The following is an 18,026-nucleotide window of genomic DNA, read 5'->3' on the forward strand; positions in this document are numbered from 1 at the left end:
GCGGTGTCTCCCCTCAGGCAGCGCCCTCAGGGCCGGCGGCGGACCCCGGCCCGCAGGTACCGCGGGGAGCCCACGGGGAAACGGGGGGCTCCGGGGCAACAATTAGTTGTTTTTTCTTAACAAGTGAGTCCTTTGCTCCTTCTGAAAAACGCTAATTGAACATGGGGGTGAACTCGGCGCTTTACTTTGTCTCTTTGCCGTCTTCGCAGCGCTGCCGCAGGAGGATGGTGCCCTTCAGCTTCCCGCTGGCCAGGTGCGCGCTCTGGGACCCGGCGCCCATGGGTGACGCCGTGGGTTCGCACATCGCCTACTACAGGTATGGAGAGGCCTTCTTAGGCAGCGGGTGGCTGACATAACGCGACAATGACGCGATTCAAAGCTTCATTTCATCTTCTGAGTATAGTGTATAAAAAACACAAAGGAGAAAGAAACAACCAGTGTGTTTGTAATAAGCATATAGGATTTTTCATTGAAAAGAGTTAAGTGTTTAAGAAGTTTCTCTTTTTGTGGGGTAATTGCAGTCAGGTGGGTTGGAGGTACCTTCGTCTAAACTACAATTGCGTGCTGTTTGCTTCCTACATGGAAAGGTGTAGAAGTAACTGCATGCTTGTAGCTTTCTTTAACTTGCTTTTCCTTATCTCTAAATATCCAAAGGAAAGTATTTTTTTGGCAAACTGAATGCAGATAGCATGCTTCAAGTAAAACTTGAAGCTAAGTGTTTTGCTTGCTTCAGAAATCAGGGTTCAGATACCAAAAGGTTTTATTTATTTATTTATTTATTTATTTATTTATTTATTTATTTATTGTTAGAATGAGTCTGGAGGAAAATCTGAAGCACTTGGGAACTTGTAGGGCAGGATATTCCAAACCTGACTTTTAAAATCAACAGAGAGCAAAAATTGATCTTTGTTACTTAGGACAATTTTCATACAGATACATCTACAGCAAGATCTTCAATATTCACGCAAGTATACGAAGATCATTGTGACAGGAGAAGGATATAACCCATTTACTTTATATATGGGTAATCTTGGTAAAGAGGTGGGCAGCCCTTACACACAGGTCAGAGCAGCCTCCACATCTCCTTTCCACACAGTGCTTTGTGAGTTTAAATTTAAATCTCCAAGTTTTAGCCAAGTTTAAAATTAATTACTTTAATTTTTATGAAGGCACTTTACTTCTCTAATCTTGATAAGAGGATATGAGTCATCTTCACAGTGTTCACATAAATCAGTAGCTTCTCTTTGAACTTTCTCCAAGTCAATATCAGATAAGCTTTGATGAGCTAAAATAATGTTGATGTACTTACTAACCCAAATTCCAAACTTTTTACCATTTTACCTTTTTTTAATGAGTTGTGATTTTATAAGTTACGTAATTCTTCTCCTGACATTGCTGTGTCTTTGAGCTCAGGCTGCTGTAGCTTTTAAATCCGCATTCAGTGCTGGGCTAAAATGATAGGGCACCCTGTCAAACTTAGTTAAGCTTTGTGGTTTATTTACTCTGTAGATTTATGAGACTTGAGTTCTGTGTTTTAGCCTTAATGTTTCTAACTTGTACACCTTATATTAAAATAATTCACTATCATGCATCTTAGTTCTATAACAATGTTGCTCTTAAGCTGAAAAGGCTCTTCTCTCTTCTTGTTATTTATTCTCCAGGGGGAAAAAAATGTTTCCACTCTGACCTTAGTTTGCAGGATTAATCAAGCCAAAATATTTTTGTTAAGATAATCGTATAAAGCATTCTGTGAATCTATTCTAGTTAAAGTGTGTTCTTGAATGTGAATGATTGATTGGGGTGATGCACAGAACAAGAGATAAAATCCCATGAATATTTTATGCAATATTACTAACTTTTATCTTTTTGCTGTTTAGAGCTTTGGGCTGCTTCTGTATATTTTCCTTTCAAAGGAGGATAAAAGATCCGTAAGCTAGCACAATAAAGCGCGTTAAAAAAAATTCGTGCTTTAAACTTGGTTGTTGTCTCTCTTTAGAAATCCAAAATTATTTCTGATGGAGAAAACCTTGCGACTTGCCTATCGCCATGCTAAGCAGAGTGAAAAGAAATTATTTGCCTGTTTTTTACTTGGGACTCTTGCAGTGGATGAAGGTAACTTTAAATATCAAGTAGACAGACAATAGCAGTTAGTTGAATAAGCCTTTATCAAGGAGCCTGAGTTGTTGCTCTTGGACTCTTTTTGTTTATTTTCAAGATGGGGAAGGCATAAAGCTAACAATAGACCGTTTTGATCCTGGCCGAGAAGTTGCTGGTGGATCGGGCAAAGTTCCAACTGCATCTCTTCCTGGAGACTTTCTGATTCGGTGTACAGTTAGTGCCTGGGGACCTTCTTCAGGCAGCATTATAGTCCACAGTGCTGAAGATATCAGCTTGGCTTTTAAGGTAAGCAGCTGCTGGCAGCTTTTGGGTTTCTTAATAAACTGCCATCTAGGCAGGAGATTGGACTATGTACAGGTCTTAATTTCCAACCCCACCAATTTAAAACAAAACTAGAAAAGTAGTGCCTGGAGGAAAACTACTTAGTTGGTGATGTCAAACCAAAAAACCAAAAATGGTGATGTTGGTGAGCTACTTGAGTGTCACTGAAAAGCACACTGAAAACTACTCAGAATCGGTGGTCTTCACAGAAGTTCAGGGATTATGCTTTCTTTTATCTTCGACTAAAATCTTGCTGTCTCACTGTAAGTTTTCAGCTGGTCTGACCATGAAAAAGAGCAAGATGACTGTGATAGCAACACACTTATTTAAACAAGCAAGAACAGCTTTTTCTTTCAAATCTATCACGAGTGAGTTGTGGTATTTGCATTAAAGTTCATTAAAAGTATTGCTAAGCAAGTGACTTGCAAGAAAACCTGTAAAGGCTATGTAGGCTGGTAGGTATAGCTGAAATGTGTAAACTATTCTGTGCTCTGTGGATAAATAATCCAGAAAAAACACCTATTTCTGTAATCATTTGCCTGTAGTTACTGCAGTGATACATTCAACTATGTATTTTTTCATACAAATAGCACTCTACATTGGTTTTCTCATGGCGATACATCCACATGTCAAAATATAAATTTCTTGAATGCACGTAGGAAAGCTTCAATGGTCCACTTTGAGCCTTCTAGTTGCTGTTAATTTATTAATTTTTATATAATTTAAGTATCCCCAGGTTTCTGAATATATTATAAAGCAAGGCTAGCAAATGCATTTAAGATGTGTTTAATTTCAAATATATTTTACATTATTATTCATTATATTCAGCATAGCCATGAGCTTTGGAGGCATGGCTTATCTTTTTTCATACGGTGCCTACTGCAGCACTGGCTAATGAATAATTTGAGTTCTTACTGCAGTAAAAATGGAATCGTAGTAGTAATATGAAGACAACTTTGTATGGTTTAACTTTTTTTCTTTCCCTTACTTGTAGGATCTGCAGCACAGCCTGTGCAGTAAAGATTCACTGGACCTGTCTAAACTGCTCACTGTTAGAGCTCACATTGTTTTCACAGAAAACCTGGATAATCTAAATTTCAGTTTTCACTGGGCTTCTATTACTGCAGCAAATATCTTGGAATACACCCCTGTGAAATCTGTCCCAATTATTCCCACAGCCCTAGCAAGAAATTTGAATGGTCCTATGAATATTGCACAAGTGCAAGGAACTTATAAATGCGGGTAAGTAAAGAATGATGCTAAAACTCCTTAAGTGGCCTGTACGCCTTAGAAGAGGAAGGTAGGAGGCATCTCAGTGCTTTGCTTTTTAATAAAGTAACTGACATGAAAAGAACATGATTTCTGGTACCTAAAAAAACAGTACATTGTAAACAAGCAGGAAATGGGATCAGGTAAAAACCTTAAGTCGTTCAAGTAGGAGCTCTTGCTTTTGACCTCAGTAGAAGCACCTTCCTGCTGGGGCAGGCTGAGGCATGTCTAGTCAACAAAACAACTACAAACAGCATCCAGCTTGTGTAACGATAGCAGTGCTGGCCCTAAAACGAACATCAGATGAATGTGAACAAAAGCTCTTTCTGTTAACCGTGCTTATAAAGATGGTGTTGGGGAATTGTCATTCTGACTGGTAACTGCTTTAATAAGATGAACTAAGCATAGAGCAGGAAAATAATCTGAAGCAACTGAATGCCATTTTATTTGGTGAGAGACCTTGTGAATGCCTTCCTGACAGTTATTCAAATTTAACATGACTTGCACTTCTAGTTCATTGTAACTACCAGAATATTAAGCAAATGTGCTTGATAATTTTTTGATTGACACAGGGAATGTCCATACAGTAAGTATGGAGAAAGAATGGGTTTGATTTTTTTTTTTTTTTTCTCAGACTTCCTTCTTGCAGTACTTTCTAAACTTTCATCATTCTTTTCAGGATTTTTCTGAAAGACTGATTTCCAAAATATTAATACTACTAATGGTGATGATAATAAAACAAACAACAAAAAAACACAACTTCTGCTTTGTTTCAGCTACCTTACTATGGACCAGACGAGAAAACTACTTTTGCTGCTTGAGTCTGATCCGAAGGCATATGCTCTGCCATTAGTTGGAGTGTAAGTGTAGATTCATAAACATAGATGTGTGTTAATAAGTAGATAAATATCTATTAATATATTAATACACATATTGGTTTGAGTGGTATTTGAGGGAATATGTAGTGGAAACTTGCTAATGTAGCGGTCTCTAATCGGATATTTCTTCTTGCTTGTAGTTGGCTGAGTGGAGTTACTCATATCAGTAGTCCTCAAGTTTGGGCATGCTGCCTGCGATACTTATTCAGTTCTTCCGTTCAAGAAAGGCAAGTCACTTGTCTACAAAACACAGAAACTATGGGATGCCTAAAAACGTATCTCCCAGAAATGTGTGGTAAATGGGTTCGAGGATATTTGGGGGAATTCTATGATGTATGAGTTGTATAGGACGTGGGTCTGTCTGCTTTAGTTGTTCTTCCTGGTTTTGACTTCTGCCTCAAATCTCTTGAAAACTATAACTGAAGCGTTAGCGAGCTGGGCCAATATCCCAAAGAAACAAGAAGGTAAATATTTACTGTCATTAAGGTCACTGCGTTCTTCAGTTTAAATAAGATCTGGCAAGCAGGAAACACTTACATAAGGAGTGGTGTGTTTAGCTGTTGGGTTTTTTTGAACTTTTCTTATGGGTGCTTTTTGGCATGTGGTTTCTCCCCGCTTGTATCTAACCAACACATTGAAGCACACAGATTTGCAGCTAGTTCTGTCTTGTAATGACTTCCTGCTAAGTAGTCTATTTTTGTAGTTTTTTGCATTCTGATTTTTTTTCAGTGTCATGTTAGTAAATAATCATCCCTTGTTTTCTATATCTTTTCACCTGTAATATTGGCCAAGTTCTATTTTATATGGAAGCTGGAAGGAGGGAGTTCAGGTCTTTATAGTTTTAAAATGTTCTTCTGGTAAATTAAACCTTAGAATATGCAATATATGCATAAGAATTTCTTATGCTGTTATTCATACTTGCTTTTAAATTACAAAATGAAAACACATTTGGTGAACAGATGTTTGTAATTACTGAATAGACTTTTTTCCTTAAGCAATTTAAAGACACACAAATGCAGATAAGACCCCAATTAGATTATTAGATTTGGCAGTCAAGTTAGATGCTTGACTCTCATTAACTTTCACTGATTCTATCTTGGAAGTGGATTAGGTTGATTTGATGAACCATACAAAGAGAATTAACCTCTGTAGGCTAACTGTTCAATCTGTACATCATATATTTTTAACTCTTAAGTTGTGAGAATCGTTTTAAAGTTGTATGGGAATGTGCTTTTTGAGCATCTTGTTCTTACTGCTTTCTCTATCCCAGATAGAACTGGAAAGAATAAAATAAAAGTATTCTGAAAGCAGCAGTACCTTTTTCCTGGAAATGCACATTGTTTTCGTTATCCTTGATCTTACTTCTGTGCTAATATTGACTGCTGTGTTGCACTGTCCCCTATCCATATAAAAACCAAAACGAACCAAACAAAAAATACCTTCAGTATACCTTTTATTTAAAAAATCTGTTTTTAATATTGATGAGCATTTTTAGAATTCTGAGGAATGATGAATGCTACGTGTCTTTATAATCTCTTCTATTGAATTATGAAAAAAAAAACAACACTATAATTTTTATAATGTTTTCTTCTATACTATTATTGAAGACTTCTAGGATTTCATTTAAAGTACAAAGTGATCCTGAAGGGTTGAACTAGAAAGTATAAAAATTATTCTCACTGTTTCTCTACTTTGCTTTGATTCTTGCATATGGCATCAGTTGTAAGTCCCTCTGTGTTCTGTCTATGGCTCAGTACCACTCAAAATACAGTAAGTCACCAGACTGATAAATTGTTTGATTATTTGCCCAATATATTGAGAACCTGATGGTCTTCTTCCTGTTTCTTATTTTTTTAAGATATGTACTTTTGTTTCTGTTTTAGGGTTTTCTCAGAATCTGGGAGGTTTCTTGTTGTGCTTTATTCATTGACACACAAAGATCCAGAGTTTTATGAGTGTGTTCCATGCCGTGGACAGACTGAATTAGGGTTTCAGCTGTTAACTTGCAATGAAACTGTACACCTCTTTAAAGTAAGTGGCTTGGCTCCTTACTGCATCATGGTAGATTAAAAAAATCAACTTCAGTGTATGTACTTAAAGGAGGGGTCACTATAATGTGACCCAAATGAAACTGCAGCGTTTAAAAATGATGTAGCTGTTTAAAGTTAGATGTGGGTTTGTTGGTTGTTCTTTTTATTATTTTTTTTTCCCAGTGATTTATTGTAATTTGTGTCTCAGAGTGAGAGCACCACCCAAGTCAGGAACTGCTCACTTTTCCAGTGGCATTTAAGAGTCTGTCTTTTAAAAAATAGCATGCTGTGTTGGAATTTGCTAGTGTTCTTTCTTATTCTGATTTCCTATAGCATTCATTAATCTGGTATACTGTGCTGGATGCTTCCATTGACTGCTGTGGGTGATGCATGTTTGTATTTTCTTTCTGGAGAGCAAAGCTAAGAATGCAAAATGGAGTTCAGTGGCTGCTAACCTGCAGAGCTCTTCCTGTGATGCAGTAACAAAGCAGAAGCAATTCCATCTTTTTGCAAAGTAACTGTTTGAAAGAATGGGTTGCAGAGTCTGGGGGAAAATTAAAAGGTTTGCAGAAATCCTAGGAATATCGTTTTTTTTTTAAAATGTTTTCTTGGGTGTGTGCAGAACCTGAGGCTGAGTTGTTCATTTGCTCAGTACATGCTTCTGGGCTCTGGTAGAGAAGCAGTTAATGTTACATGTCCTGTGCTGTTCTACTGTGTGCTTTCTCCAGAAAAAGCTTTCTGAAGATGGCAAGACTTCAGTAACAGAGCCTTGCTTCTGTTGTTTCCAGGATTTTCCTAGCTGTATGTGAATCAGCACAGAACAGTTACTGTTTCTTCTGATGGTAAAGGCTTGTGGAAGAGCATCTAAGCAGTTACAGCAAGGAAGCATCTGCTCATGGCTATAATTAGGCCAACTACTTTACAGAGTAGCTGGGGGAACAGCGTTAAACAGGAAGGGAAGCTGCCTGCCTCCTTGTAGTGGTAAAAGAATTGAGAATTGAAAGTAAAGGCCAAGCAACAAATAATCAGATATAAACTTCCTTAAACCTATGTCTTTGGGAGCAGTACCTCAGTAATCAAAAGTTGAAATCTGCGTGCTTCACAAATACATAAAATTCCATTTCAGAATGTTGAACCTTCGGACAAGATCCCTATCCGGTTTGAGTTGAGTGCAGAAAACCAAAACGCAGAAACTGAGTTCTTCAGCAGAATCTGCAAGAAACTTCCTATTAGAAGGTAAATCTTTCAGGTGTCAGCTGTGCACAAAAATCAGATATTTTTCAGATGAGATGTTTTTGATCTCTGCTGTGCAGGATGGCAGACTAACTCTGACTACAGTGATGATCTTGCATTAAAATCTGAATGGGCTTGTGTTTATTCATAGAGTTTATGTTCAAGTAAGATGGTTAAGCTGACCCTATAGCCAGAGAAAAATACTAATAGTTCTACCCTTCTTACTAGTGGTTGTAATTTATACAGCAGATATTCCTACAAATGTTTCTTTACTGATGGAGCTTAGTATTTTCACTGTATTAAGTTTTCCGTGTCCTTTGATCCAAATCTCTAGCTGAAATCTACTTAAGTTGGTAAAAATTCAGTTTTGCTTCTGACGTTTCAGAGCTGAAACCTAGATAGGTTGAAACTTAGATTTTTGGGACTTATATATAACCTGACTTATCCATCAAATTTTTGGTTATCTGTGGCTGTAAGACAGCCTTCAATCTCCTTTAAACAATCTTTGCTTTATTACTTTCTGTTTTTCTAACATAAATCAGTGCTTCAGTGTTAGAATGTCACTTAAATACTGTGGAGAGAGAGGATTAGTATCTTTTTGGGCAATTAAAAAAAAAAAAAAAAAAAGGCAGCAAATGCATTTTCATTGCTTGGTCCCAGAGCTGTTTTCCATGCGAACTCCCTGGCTAACCAGGGAGGTGTATAACTATTTCTAGGAAAAAATGATGCTGGTATTTCACTGTAGACTGCACAGTGACAAACATGAAGATTCATATTAGTGCTGCCAAAACAGACAAGTAAAGATTTCCGTTTGACTAATGATGTTTGTTAGTCCTCCCCACGGCTGTTCACCCAGTAAGCTGTCTGCAAGTGATCACGACTCCGGTGTGGAAGATGAGGATTTATCCCCAAGACCCATTCCAAGTCCACACCCAGTGAGTCAACAGGTAACTAAATAAATAATTGCTCTGGGCATCTCAGGTTTTAGAAGATGTGATGCTTTAAGCAGCGAAGCTCATTGTAAGGGGATCAGAGAACATAAAGCTTCTGTCTCAAAGTGCTAGCAGGAGGAAAAAAAAACCTGAAGAAGTGGACTGAGAGTCTTAGCTCTGTCTCTAGTCAGCCTGCCTTTGTGCCAGGGCTATAGACACCAATTCCTGCATGTGCTAGCATTTGGGAGCAGAGATAGTAGGTTCTACTTAAGGAACCTGTCTAATATCATATGGAATAGCCATGGTGTCTAAGGTTAAGAATGGTGCTGCAAACTCCCTTTCTTGTATATCTCTGGGTTAATTTATTTATTTATTTTAAACTCAAGTGTGTACAAATATAATGAAATACCTGCAACAGAACGTATCTGGTAATCCACAACTGTCACATCCTTCTTGACCTCCTTATGGGGTCTGTTACGTACTGGGTCTAACAATAATAAGAGGGAATATGTAGCCTGTCTCCGGAAGGGGAAGGATTCCTACTCCAGATTGATATAGAGCTTTTGTTTCGTAGACATGGCTATTATGCCATGTGAAAGCAGTACCATTGTATATGAATTATCTTGGAGATCTTTTTTTCTATACCTGGATTCTCTAAGCTTTAAAAAGGTATTCCATATAGAGTTGATTTGGAGCCAGTAACAGTCAAATACTGGATCTAATGGAAAAACTGTCTTGGAGAAACACTAGGAAAATTCTGCATGTGAAGAGCAGGAAGCTCACTTTAAAATGCTGTCTTAAACTTGCTTGTGTAATTGTCTTCAGGTTACCAGGATCTTTCCTTCAGTTCCTGAACTGTCCCTTGTTTTGGATGGGAGCTTCATGGAATCAGGACAGTTGCCTAAGCCTGTGGGAACTTCAAGTGCTAAAAGTCTACCTCGAGCGCTACATCAGCCTATTAAAAAGAAATGGTGCTTGGGATCTATGTATTACCCCAGCCAGTACTCTGACGACAAACAAAACTTGGCTGATAATATAGGAGATCCCTCTTTGAGGCAATTACCAAACCATTTGAATCAGAAAATTCCACCTTCAAGGCCTTCCAGGGGCAAGCAAGCTCAACTCCAGCAGCAGTTGCACTGTAAGAATGCCTGTCCTCAATCAAGAAAAAGTTCTGGATCTTCTCCTTCGACTCCTTGTAGTGGGCCTTCCCCAGAGGCATCTGAGCATCAACCCAGAAGGCCACCACAAAGGCTTGCATTAAATCCCGATGGAGCTGCACAGCAGGGAGAGCCTCCAGTTCGAAGAACCTCGGTGTCCAGTTCCAGGCAACTTCCCGCTGTTACACAGCCAGTCCTCTACAACTCTGCTTTTCCACTGCAGAGCTGCAGAAGGCCACCAGAACTGCAGATGCCAGTTCAAGTTCCACCTTGCTGTCCAACCAGCACATGCAACTGTCAGTTTCCTGCTTCTGTCCAATATAATCCAATAAACTCATGGCAAGGAATTGGTAAAATGAGCCCCACGCATGGAGCAGAAGTCCCGTCAGAGATGGCTCAGCAAAATCCATGTACAGTGCTCCATCAAAATATCATTTGTCCAAATATTTGCTGCAATCCAGGATATACCACGAGTAACCCCATAAGCATGGGATGCCATGGGAAAATGGGGAACTGTTCTCTTGAAAATAGCTTGTCACATGGGATAAGACCACCTTCAAGTGCAGGCCCTTCTAGTCCACAGTTTTGTGGAGCCCACTCACCATGCCTGCATGCGCCTGCTTCTAAAGCAGGATCAGATAATGGGATGATGGGACTATCTCCAGATGCTTACAGGGTTCTTACAGAACAAGACAGACAACTCAAATTACTTCAAGCTCAGGTTTGTTGAAATGTCTGCCTTCTCCTCTGCCCTCTTGGTGGTTATGCTTTGATAGTTTCCCTACCAGAGGAATTAAACTAAGTGTTTGTTCTCATGAGGACAAGAAAGCTCGTCATACCACGTCCGGTTTGGGGGTGGAATTAGCTCTGCTAATTGATGTCACTTAAAACAATGGAAACTTTTGACTTTGCTAATTAAGCTTTGTATTTTTGTCATAATTCCAAAACATGAAGGTTTGTTTCCCTTTCAGCAGACTTTTATAATGCAAATTGATGTGAATTCTATATAAATACTTTGTATATATATATATATATGTATGCTTTTCTATGTTAAAAATTTGTGTGTATATGTGTGTGTGTATCCAGGCTAGAGACAGACTATAGACTTTGGCATTAACGTAAGCATACAGGTGAAGCACAGAACATTGTCACGTGTTACTTCACCCACCTTTAAAGCCTACAGCTTCCTGAGCTGTTGAGGCTCTTGATTAGAAAACTTTAACAGTCTGTTTGCAGCAAACTGGCAGGATTCACCAGGTGTTTGTTGCTGGGCTGGAAAATTGGGTTTTACTGGACTCACTAAGTTTTGTTTTGATACCAAGTCAAGTTCCTTGAAAGTACCTGCCTCGAGTTACACTTCTGCAGGGTGTGATTTAGGACTGAAGGGCTAATGTTTGAATTCTGCTGGTGATGAATTGATGGGAATAGTACAATTGTAGGCAATACATATTTTTCCTACCTAAACTAGAAAATTTAAGCTGAAATCTGCTATAGATATGGTTCCTGCTTGTAAAATCAAGCTCTTGAAGCATGAAGGAGGGAAAACACTCCATATGGTATAAATACTTTGGAGTTGTGAATTAATCAACAAACGGTGGATAGAAATACTGGAGTAAAGATTGCCTGGGCAACCCTAATTTTATCATTTAAGTGCTTGTATTTGTGATTTAATACACAGCTGGTTTAACACGGTGTAGGGACAGTTGGCATATTAAAAGCTTGGCTGGTAAGTGAGCAATAGGCTTCGTATATGAATGAAGGGGACAGAAAATACTTCCAACAAGTGTGGTGTAAATAAGCTTTCCTCAAGTTTTCTTGGTGTACTTCTGCCAGCATGCATAAAACCTCTTATTTGTTAGCTCTGCCAGTGTCAAAATTGATGTTTTGATTTATGCTGCATGCACGGCTGAGAACTGGGATGTTAATCAGACTTCTGTGGCAACACAGCCTGGATTTGAATCCAGATCTTAGAGGATTCAAATTTAATAATTCATTTCTGCCTCTTTATTATATTTTCCTGTACAAACGATACCATTCTGATAACTGTTACAGATCCAACGCTTATTGGAAGCACAGGCTCGTCAGGCTTGTTCCTCCGAAACAGCCTCATCTAGCAATGCTCAGCAGCCTGAGAAGCAAGGGGAACTTGTTACTATGGAAACTCAGCCCTCACCAGCTTTGCCCATGAGAAAAAGTGTGAGCATTGCTGTGAGCACAGGTAACACTTTATTCCTTAAGAACAGACTGGCATTGCTTTTTCTGGATATTTCTGTGATTTTGTCTGTAGAGAGAAGGGAATGTATTGCAGAAATGTTGAATGCTGGCAAACATATGCCTGGATACCAAAACCAGCCAAGTTTGGTTTGTTTGTGTTCGTGAGTTTAGGCTGGAGTTACTTTGGTCTTTGGGCTGCAAAGACTGTGATTGCCGTCACTGGAGGAGTTATTTTTCCAATTGCTTTAGCAAGGTCTTATATTTTTAATTATGATTTGTTCTAAGAAAATATACACATCTTTTTTATTATTATTAATACACTATTTTGAAAAGTAGTAACTATTACCCTATCTGGTGTTCTATTAAATTCAATATTGATAGCATGCTTTCTGTAACTCATGGAGGTCTGTGCGTGGAGGGGAGACTGCATTCTTTTTAATTTTAGCAAATTATGCAGGTGTAACTGTAAGGTTACATATTAACATATCAATTCCTGTTTAATCCATAGAAAAATCTTGGTTACTGTAGGAATTTGGTAAATTTTCCAACAGGTTCAAGGGCAGTATATTAAAACACTTCAATACAACCATTTATTTTCTTCAAGAATGCTTTGGGAGCATACTTTGTAACGTAGCACTTGAACAATGTTTTGCCAAATCCTATCTGTTCTAAACCTTAAATCAGTTTTGAAATGGTGAAAAAAACCTGAATGTGAGCAAATGATTCCTCTAGCTTTACAAAACCAAACGGTCTCAAAAGATAGTAATGACTTTCCTAAATGGGTAAAAATCTTATTCTTCTCTTCTAGGTGCTAGCTTATTTTGGGATGCACCCTCAGAAAAACAGGATGACTCCATACCACAAGGAAAGAAAGAGGATGCAGAGATTTCTAAGGAAGACATAAACATTTCAATTAATGCTGAGCAAGATGCAAGTAACACAAGTATTGCTTCTTCTTTAAAGGTGGTTGACATGCCCAGCTTTGTAGACAGTATTCATCTCATGGAAGAAGGTGCTAATCAGAATACTCTCCAGTAAGTAACCAGAAATATCTCCTGTTCACATAAGCTGAACTACCTTGCAGAAGTTACTACTTTTTGTAATTTTTCATAATTCTTGAAAAAGAATTATGAAAATGGTCACCTGACTTCAGTTGTGTTCCTTCCCTTCTTTGTGTTTTTTTGTTTTTTGTTTTTTTTTTTTTTAATTATGCTTTGAATTGTACGGCTTGCCAAAACACAGTTGTCTTCAGAGTTTGTATTTATCAGTCATACACATTTAGCTGGTTTACCTATCAGCAAGAGCTGATGGCAAGAGCATTTAGCTTGGAAAAGCACGTACGGTGCTGGCAGCATTCCCTTTCTTACCTTAACTCCTGAGCAGAAAGGGGACACTGCTGTAGTTATTTGCTTTCCTACAGTGATTTTTCCTTTTCAGCATTCAGAACCATTTCAGTTCTGAGAGGCTTATGATTATGTGACTGATTATGATATGTCCTCTGAATTTCTCCGCATTTTGCACCTAATTACATTGCGTATGCAAGTGCCACGTTCATTGATATTAACTACATTATTTTTAAGGTCAGATTCTTCAAGTAGCAATAACTCATCTCAGTCTAATTTAGAAATATTTTTAGTTATCTATATGGATGTTATTTTTACACAGGGAACAGCTCAACAATTTGACACTTAATAATCTAATATTCCCTGAGTATAAAAAGCCAAAGGAGGGGGAATATCCTTCCAGTTAAATTAGGTTTCTAAAATAATCATATTGGGAAAGATGGATGATAATTAGGCCAAAATTTAAATGTTCATAGTCCTTGATTACAATATTATCTACAAATAAGTAACACTACCAGTAATGTTACTGATTCAAATCACTGTTTTCAATATTATATTTTAAAGAAATGCCATCTGAAGTTTCTCTTCAACTTGGGTACATAAATCTGTGAAATTGTTTTCTAAGTGTCTTATGGCAGGAACACAGAGACTCTCACTCAGACTTCTTTGAAGAGGAGGGGGACATTTTTGGGACTGATAAATAATTGTTAGTATAACACTAACTGATAACCTACATTGACTATCTAGTATGTCACGTGATTTAAATCTTATCGCTTTCAACACAGGCAATTGATCGTTTGGGTTCTGAAATTCCATTATCTTACACTTGTCTCTTGAGAAGGGACGGGAAGGGGAAGGAGGGTCACTTAACGATCTCTTTGGGATGATAGTACTACTGATGTGTCTGGTCTCAAAAGGTTTATGCAATGTACACACCAGACAGCAGCGGATGCAGAGCATCGTTTAACTCATTCTAGAATATTACCCTTTTTATCTGTAAACTTCAGGGCAGATTATGATTTCTTTTACATTTGTTATTATAGAGAAACATTTCAACTAGGGGTGTTTGTTCTCAGTTCATTATATTTGGTCTGCATTCTGTATGTGTGTACTTATAACTCTTTGAGAAGTTCTTCCAATGTGGTCTTTAAACTTCAACAGGACTTTTTTTTAAAACCAAGGTGAATAAATGGTAACAAAAGATACCTTCTGAATAAGTCATGTTTCAGAACATATGGAAAATATGACTCATAAAGGCTTTAAGTGTCCATAAAGATATTGAAAATGTAAGACTAACTCCAAAATTTTAATGACTTATTTTATCTGCTTTAAGGGTAAGTCAGTGTCAATGAGTTTTAACAAATCCAGAGAAGCCAATGATGTTTTCAAATCATCATTTGAAAAACTATTGAGGCTGCTGTAGTCTTACCCTGCAGGCTGTGTTTCTTCAGTCCTCAAAAGGCTTTCGCTCCTTTTTGCAGTCATTTTCTTTCAAAGTTTCAGGCAGAAAACAACCAAGAAACGTTAGACTCTATCTCCAGTGGTCTGTTTTCTCCTTTTCTGGTATTCATAGACAGGCACTGGTAGCGATGCCTTTTGTTTTCTGTTTCAAAGAAATATATCTGCTTATGTCAATGGTTTCTTTCAGAAATGAAAACGTTTCCCAAGCACTTGTTCACAATTCATCCTCGCAAGAAAGTGCGAGCATGTGCTTACAGGAAGAGCCAACAGAGGGAGCCAGCAACCATGTGGTGGTAACAAGTGAGCAAAACGAGCCACCCACCTCCTTGTTGCCCCGGCGTCCATCGGAGGATCAGAAGCTCTACCAGCACTTGCTGGTAATTCATTGAAATTTCATATTCAAATCTGAATGCAACAGTTCCAACAACACACTGCTGAAGTCATGATTGGCTTGACTGAAAACCCCATGCAATTTTCTAGTTTGTATGATATGCTTTACAGAAAAGTTCCAGGTTTGCAGATCTTCCTTTTAAGATCTAAATGGCTATTCCTCATTCTTCTGTGCATACATGGAGTACTGTCTACTGCCTAATATATAATTCTGTAGTTAAAAGATGATATCAGTTAACTTTTCCCAATTAACGCCCTTTAAAATAGCACAGCACTTTATCCTCAAGTCTCTTCAAGGATGGAGGCTTTAATCTTGAAGCAGAATGTCATGTTTAAATTCAGCACAGACTCTTACAGAAAGCTTACAGAAATGTAAGGTAGCACAGTGTTCCTGTACACTGACATGAGTTTACGTGATTGCATCTGAACTGAATCTGAGTTTGGCTTGTCTGTCAAACAAGCCGTTAACCCATCTAGTTGTGTAGTAAATTACAAAAGAACAAAACAATTTGCTTTCGTGACAACTGCTGCACGTCATGATAATTTTGGCAATGTGGTTCCTTTCCTGCCCCATTTTTTCTCTAGGGCCAAGTAAACCATCTCTTAAAGTCCTCAGAAGAGCAAGATCACTTGCCAGTAAAAACAGGATTCGTTAATGATGGTCCTAATTATCAGAGTGGTGATGATGCAACAGAACAGGACTCGGAGGCTGACATGGGAGTGGTGGATAAAGAGAGTGTGATTAGCGCTACGCTCAAGCAACTGAGGAGTCTTGGAGTGACAATTGAATCGCCCAGCAAAATGAAGAAAAATACACACAAAGTGGAGAATGCCAGGTAAAATACTGGTTATGTTGAGTAGTAACTTCTAGACCTACCAAGACTGAGTCCAGGTGTCTGGCTACTTCAGGGCTGACCCAAAGTTAAAATATATCATTAAGAGCTGCATTTCTGGAGGAGTGTGTTTGAGACATGGGTCTTGTTCATGTAGCTGCTTATGGATAGGGCTGACTGCCTGATACACCTCTACTTTCATCCTTACTGTCTTCTTGATACTATTGTGTAAGTGTTAGGTAAACCAAAACTCAGTCTCCTAATTAATGTTCTCTTCAGCTGTGTATCAAAAGCTGTTTCCAGTCATACAGTTTCTGAGCTCTATTCTGTCATTTTCACTTTAATTTCATCAGATACTTTTCCAGAATTTCTTTGCTTCCTTCTTGGCTGCAGTTTGTTGGTGTTCTTCTAGTCAATAATATGCTGATAAGTGAACCTGTAAGACAAAATGAGAATTCTTGATTTTTTTTTTCTTCAAAGTTGGGGCAGGGGATGGGATTCTTCTTTCTGCCACATTCATGGTTGATAAATAATTCAGAGCAAAGGTCTCCAGCTCAACAGAGAAAGAAACAACAGTGAAAGAAAACAGAGAAAGAAACAACTCCATAGCCTGATTTCTGGTGGTGCATTTGGTAATTTCTCGTTTGCTGATGAAAGTCAACAATAGCTCAAATCTGCTTTAGAAAACAATCAGCTCTGAAATCTGCTAGTAGAGGTTGGTTCTTCCTGGTAGCAGGGCTGTGGTCAGTATTGAATCAGAAGGGAATATCATCAGTTCTCCAAGGCACTGTTTGAACACTGTCAGCGTGACTGGCTGGAGAGCTGCTCTGCAGGACGTGCAGGATGTCTGGCCTCAGCACTGAGCAGCCTGCTCAAGCTGTGGTGCTCAGGAGAAAGGAGAAATCAATGCGGAGAGCGAAATGAATTGATCAGATTATACTGTGAAATGCATATTTCTTTTCCTGTAATGCTAAACTTTTTGCTGCTTTATTTCAGCATCCTAGCATGCATAAATCCTGAAGCAGTGATTCCTGGACTAAATTACATGTCGTTTGCCAACGTCAGCATGTATGGCTTAACTCCCAACGTAGTTGATCTGAGCATGGAAGCAAACGCTATAGCACTCAAGTATCTCAGTGAAAATCAGTTATCTAGACTTTCTCTCAGTCGCTCAGGCCCAAATCCTCCTCCCGATTTCTCTTTCCAAGACGCCTCACATGCAAATGTGGACAAGAGCATGGTGGGCCTTAGCCTAATTTCACCAAACAATATGTCCTTTGCCACCAAGAAGTACATGAAACGATACGGACTGATCCAGGGCAACGACAGTAGTGAGGATGAAGAGGAACTGCACGTTCAAGGTGGCAGCTGTGGCACTGACAAAAGTGAAAACGCGCTGCACAACTGCACCCCTGTGTCGGATGGCTTCAACCACTGGACTGAATTATCCAAAAGAATTGATGAAGGATTCCCTGCTCATCTGAAAAGTCGCAGCAAAGAGTTGACTGCTAATGCTCCTCTGCCAGAATTAAACGGTCCTATGATAAGAAACATTACAAACGATTTTTTTCCTCCCAGAGCAGAACAAGCAAATGACAACTCGGTTGAGATTTTGAAGGATTTAAAATCAAACCACAAATTGTTACCTGGGAAGGTTGAATTCACTGAACAACCTGGCAGGAAATATGAAGGAGATATTAAAGTTTTCCCAGGAAATCTGCATACTTCAGCCCTTGAAACATTACACCAGTCACACAGCATGAACTCGGTTGGCACCATTCTTGATGTAAAACAACTCAGGCAACTGCCAAAGTTGTTCTGAACATCTCCAGAGATAACTGGCA

At 38.6% G+C, this 18,026-nt stretch overlaps 1 protein-coding gene across 1 annotated transcript; it reads left to right on the top strand.

Annotated features, from left to right (window-relative positions):
- Window positions 1-224: 224 nt before the first annotated feature.
- On the top strand, window positions 225-18,026 carry STIL (STIL centriolar assembly protein; the record flags this gene model as incomplete). Its single annotated transcript, XM_084290711.1, has 15 exons — window positions 225-316; window positions 1,997-2,112; window positions 2,216-2,403; window positions 3,434-3,681; window positions 4,485-4,568; window positions 4,727-4,813; window positions 6,470-6,617; window positions 7,743-7,852; window positions 8,682-8,796; window positions 9,607-10,662; window positions 11,994-12,159; window positions 12,964-13,189; window positions 15,147-15,336; window positions 15,935-16,185; window positions 17,179-18,026. The coding sequence occupies 15 exons, from the start codon at window positions 225-227 to the stop codon at window positions 18,002-18,004; spliced, it is 3,903 nt and encodes a 1,300-aa protein (XP_084146837.1). The 3' UTR covers window positions 18,005-18,026.

Source organism: Netta rufina (genome assembly GCF_964035555.1).
Source record: "Netta rufina genome assembly, chromosome: 8".
Lineage (NCBI taxonomy): Eukaryota > Metazoa > Chordata > Aves > Anseriformes > Anatidae > Netta > Netta rufina.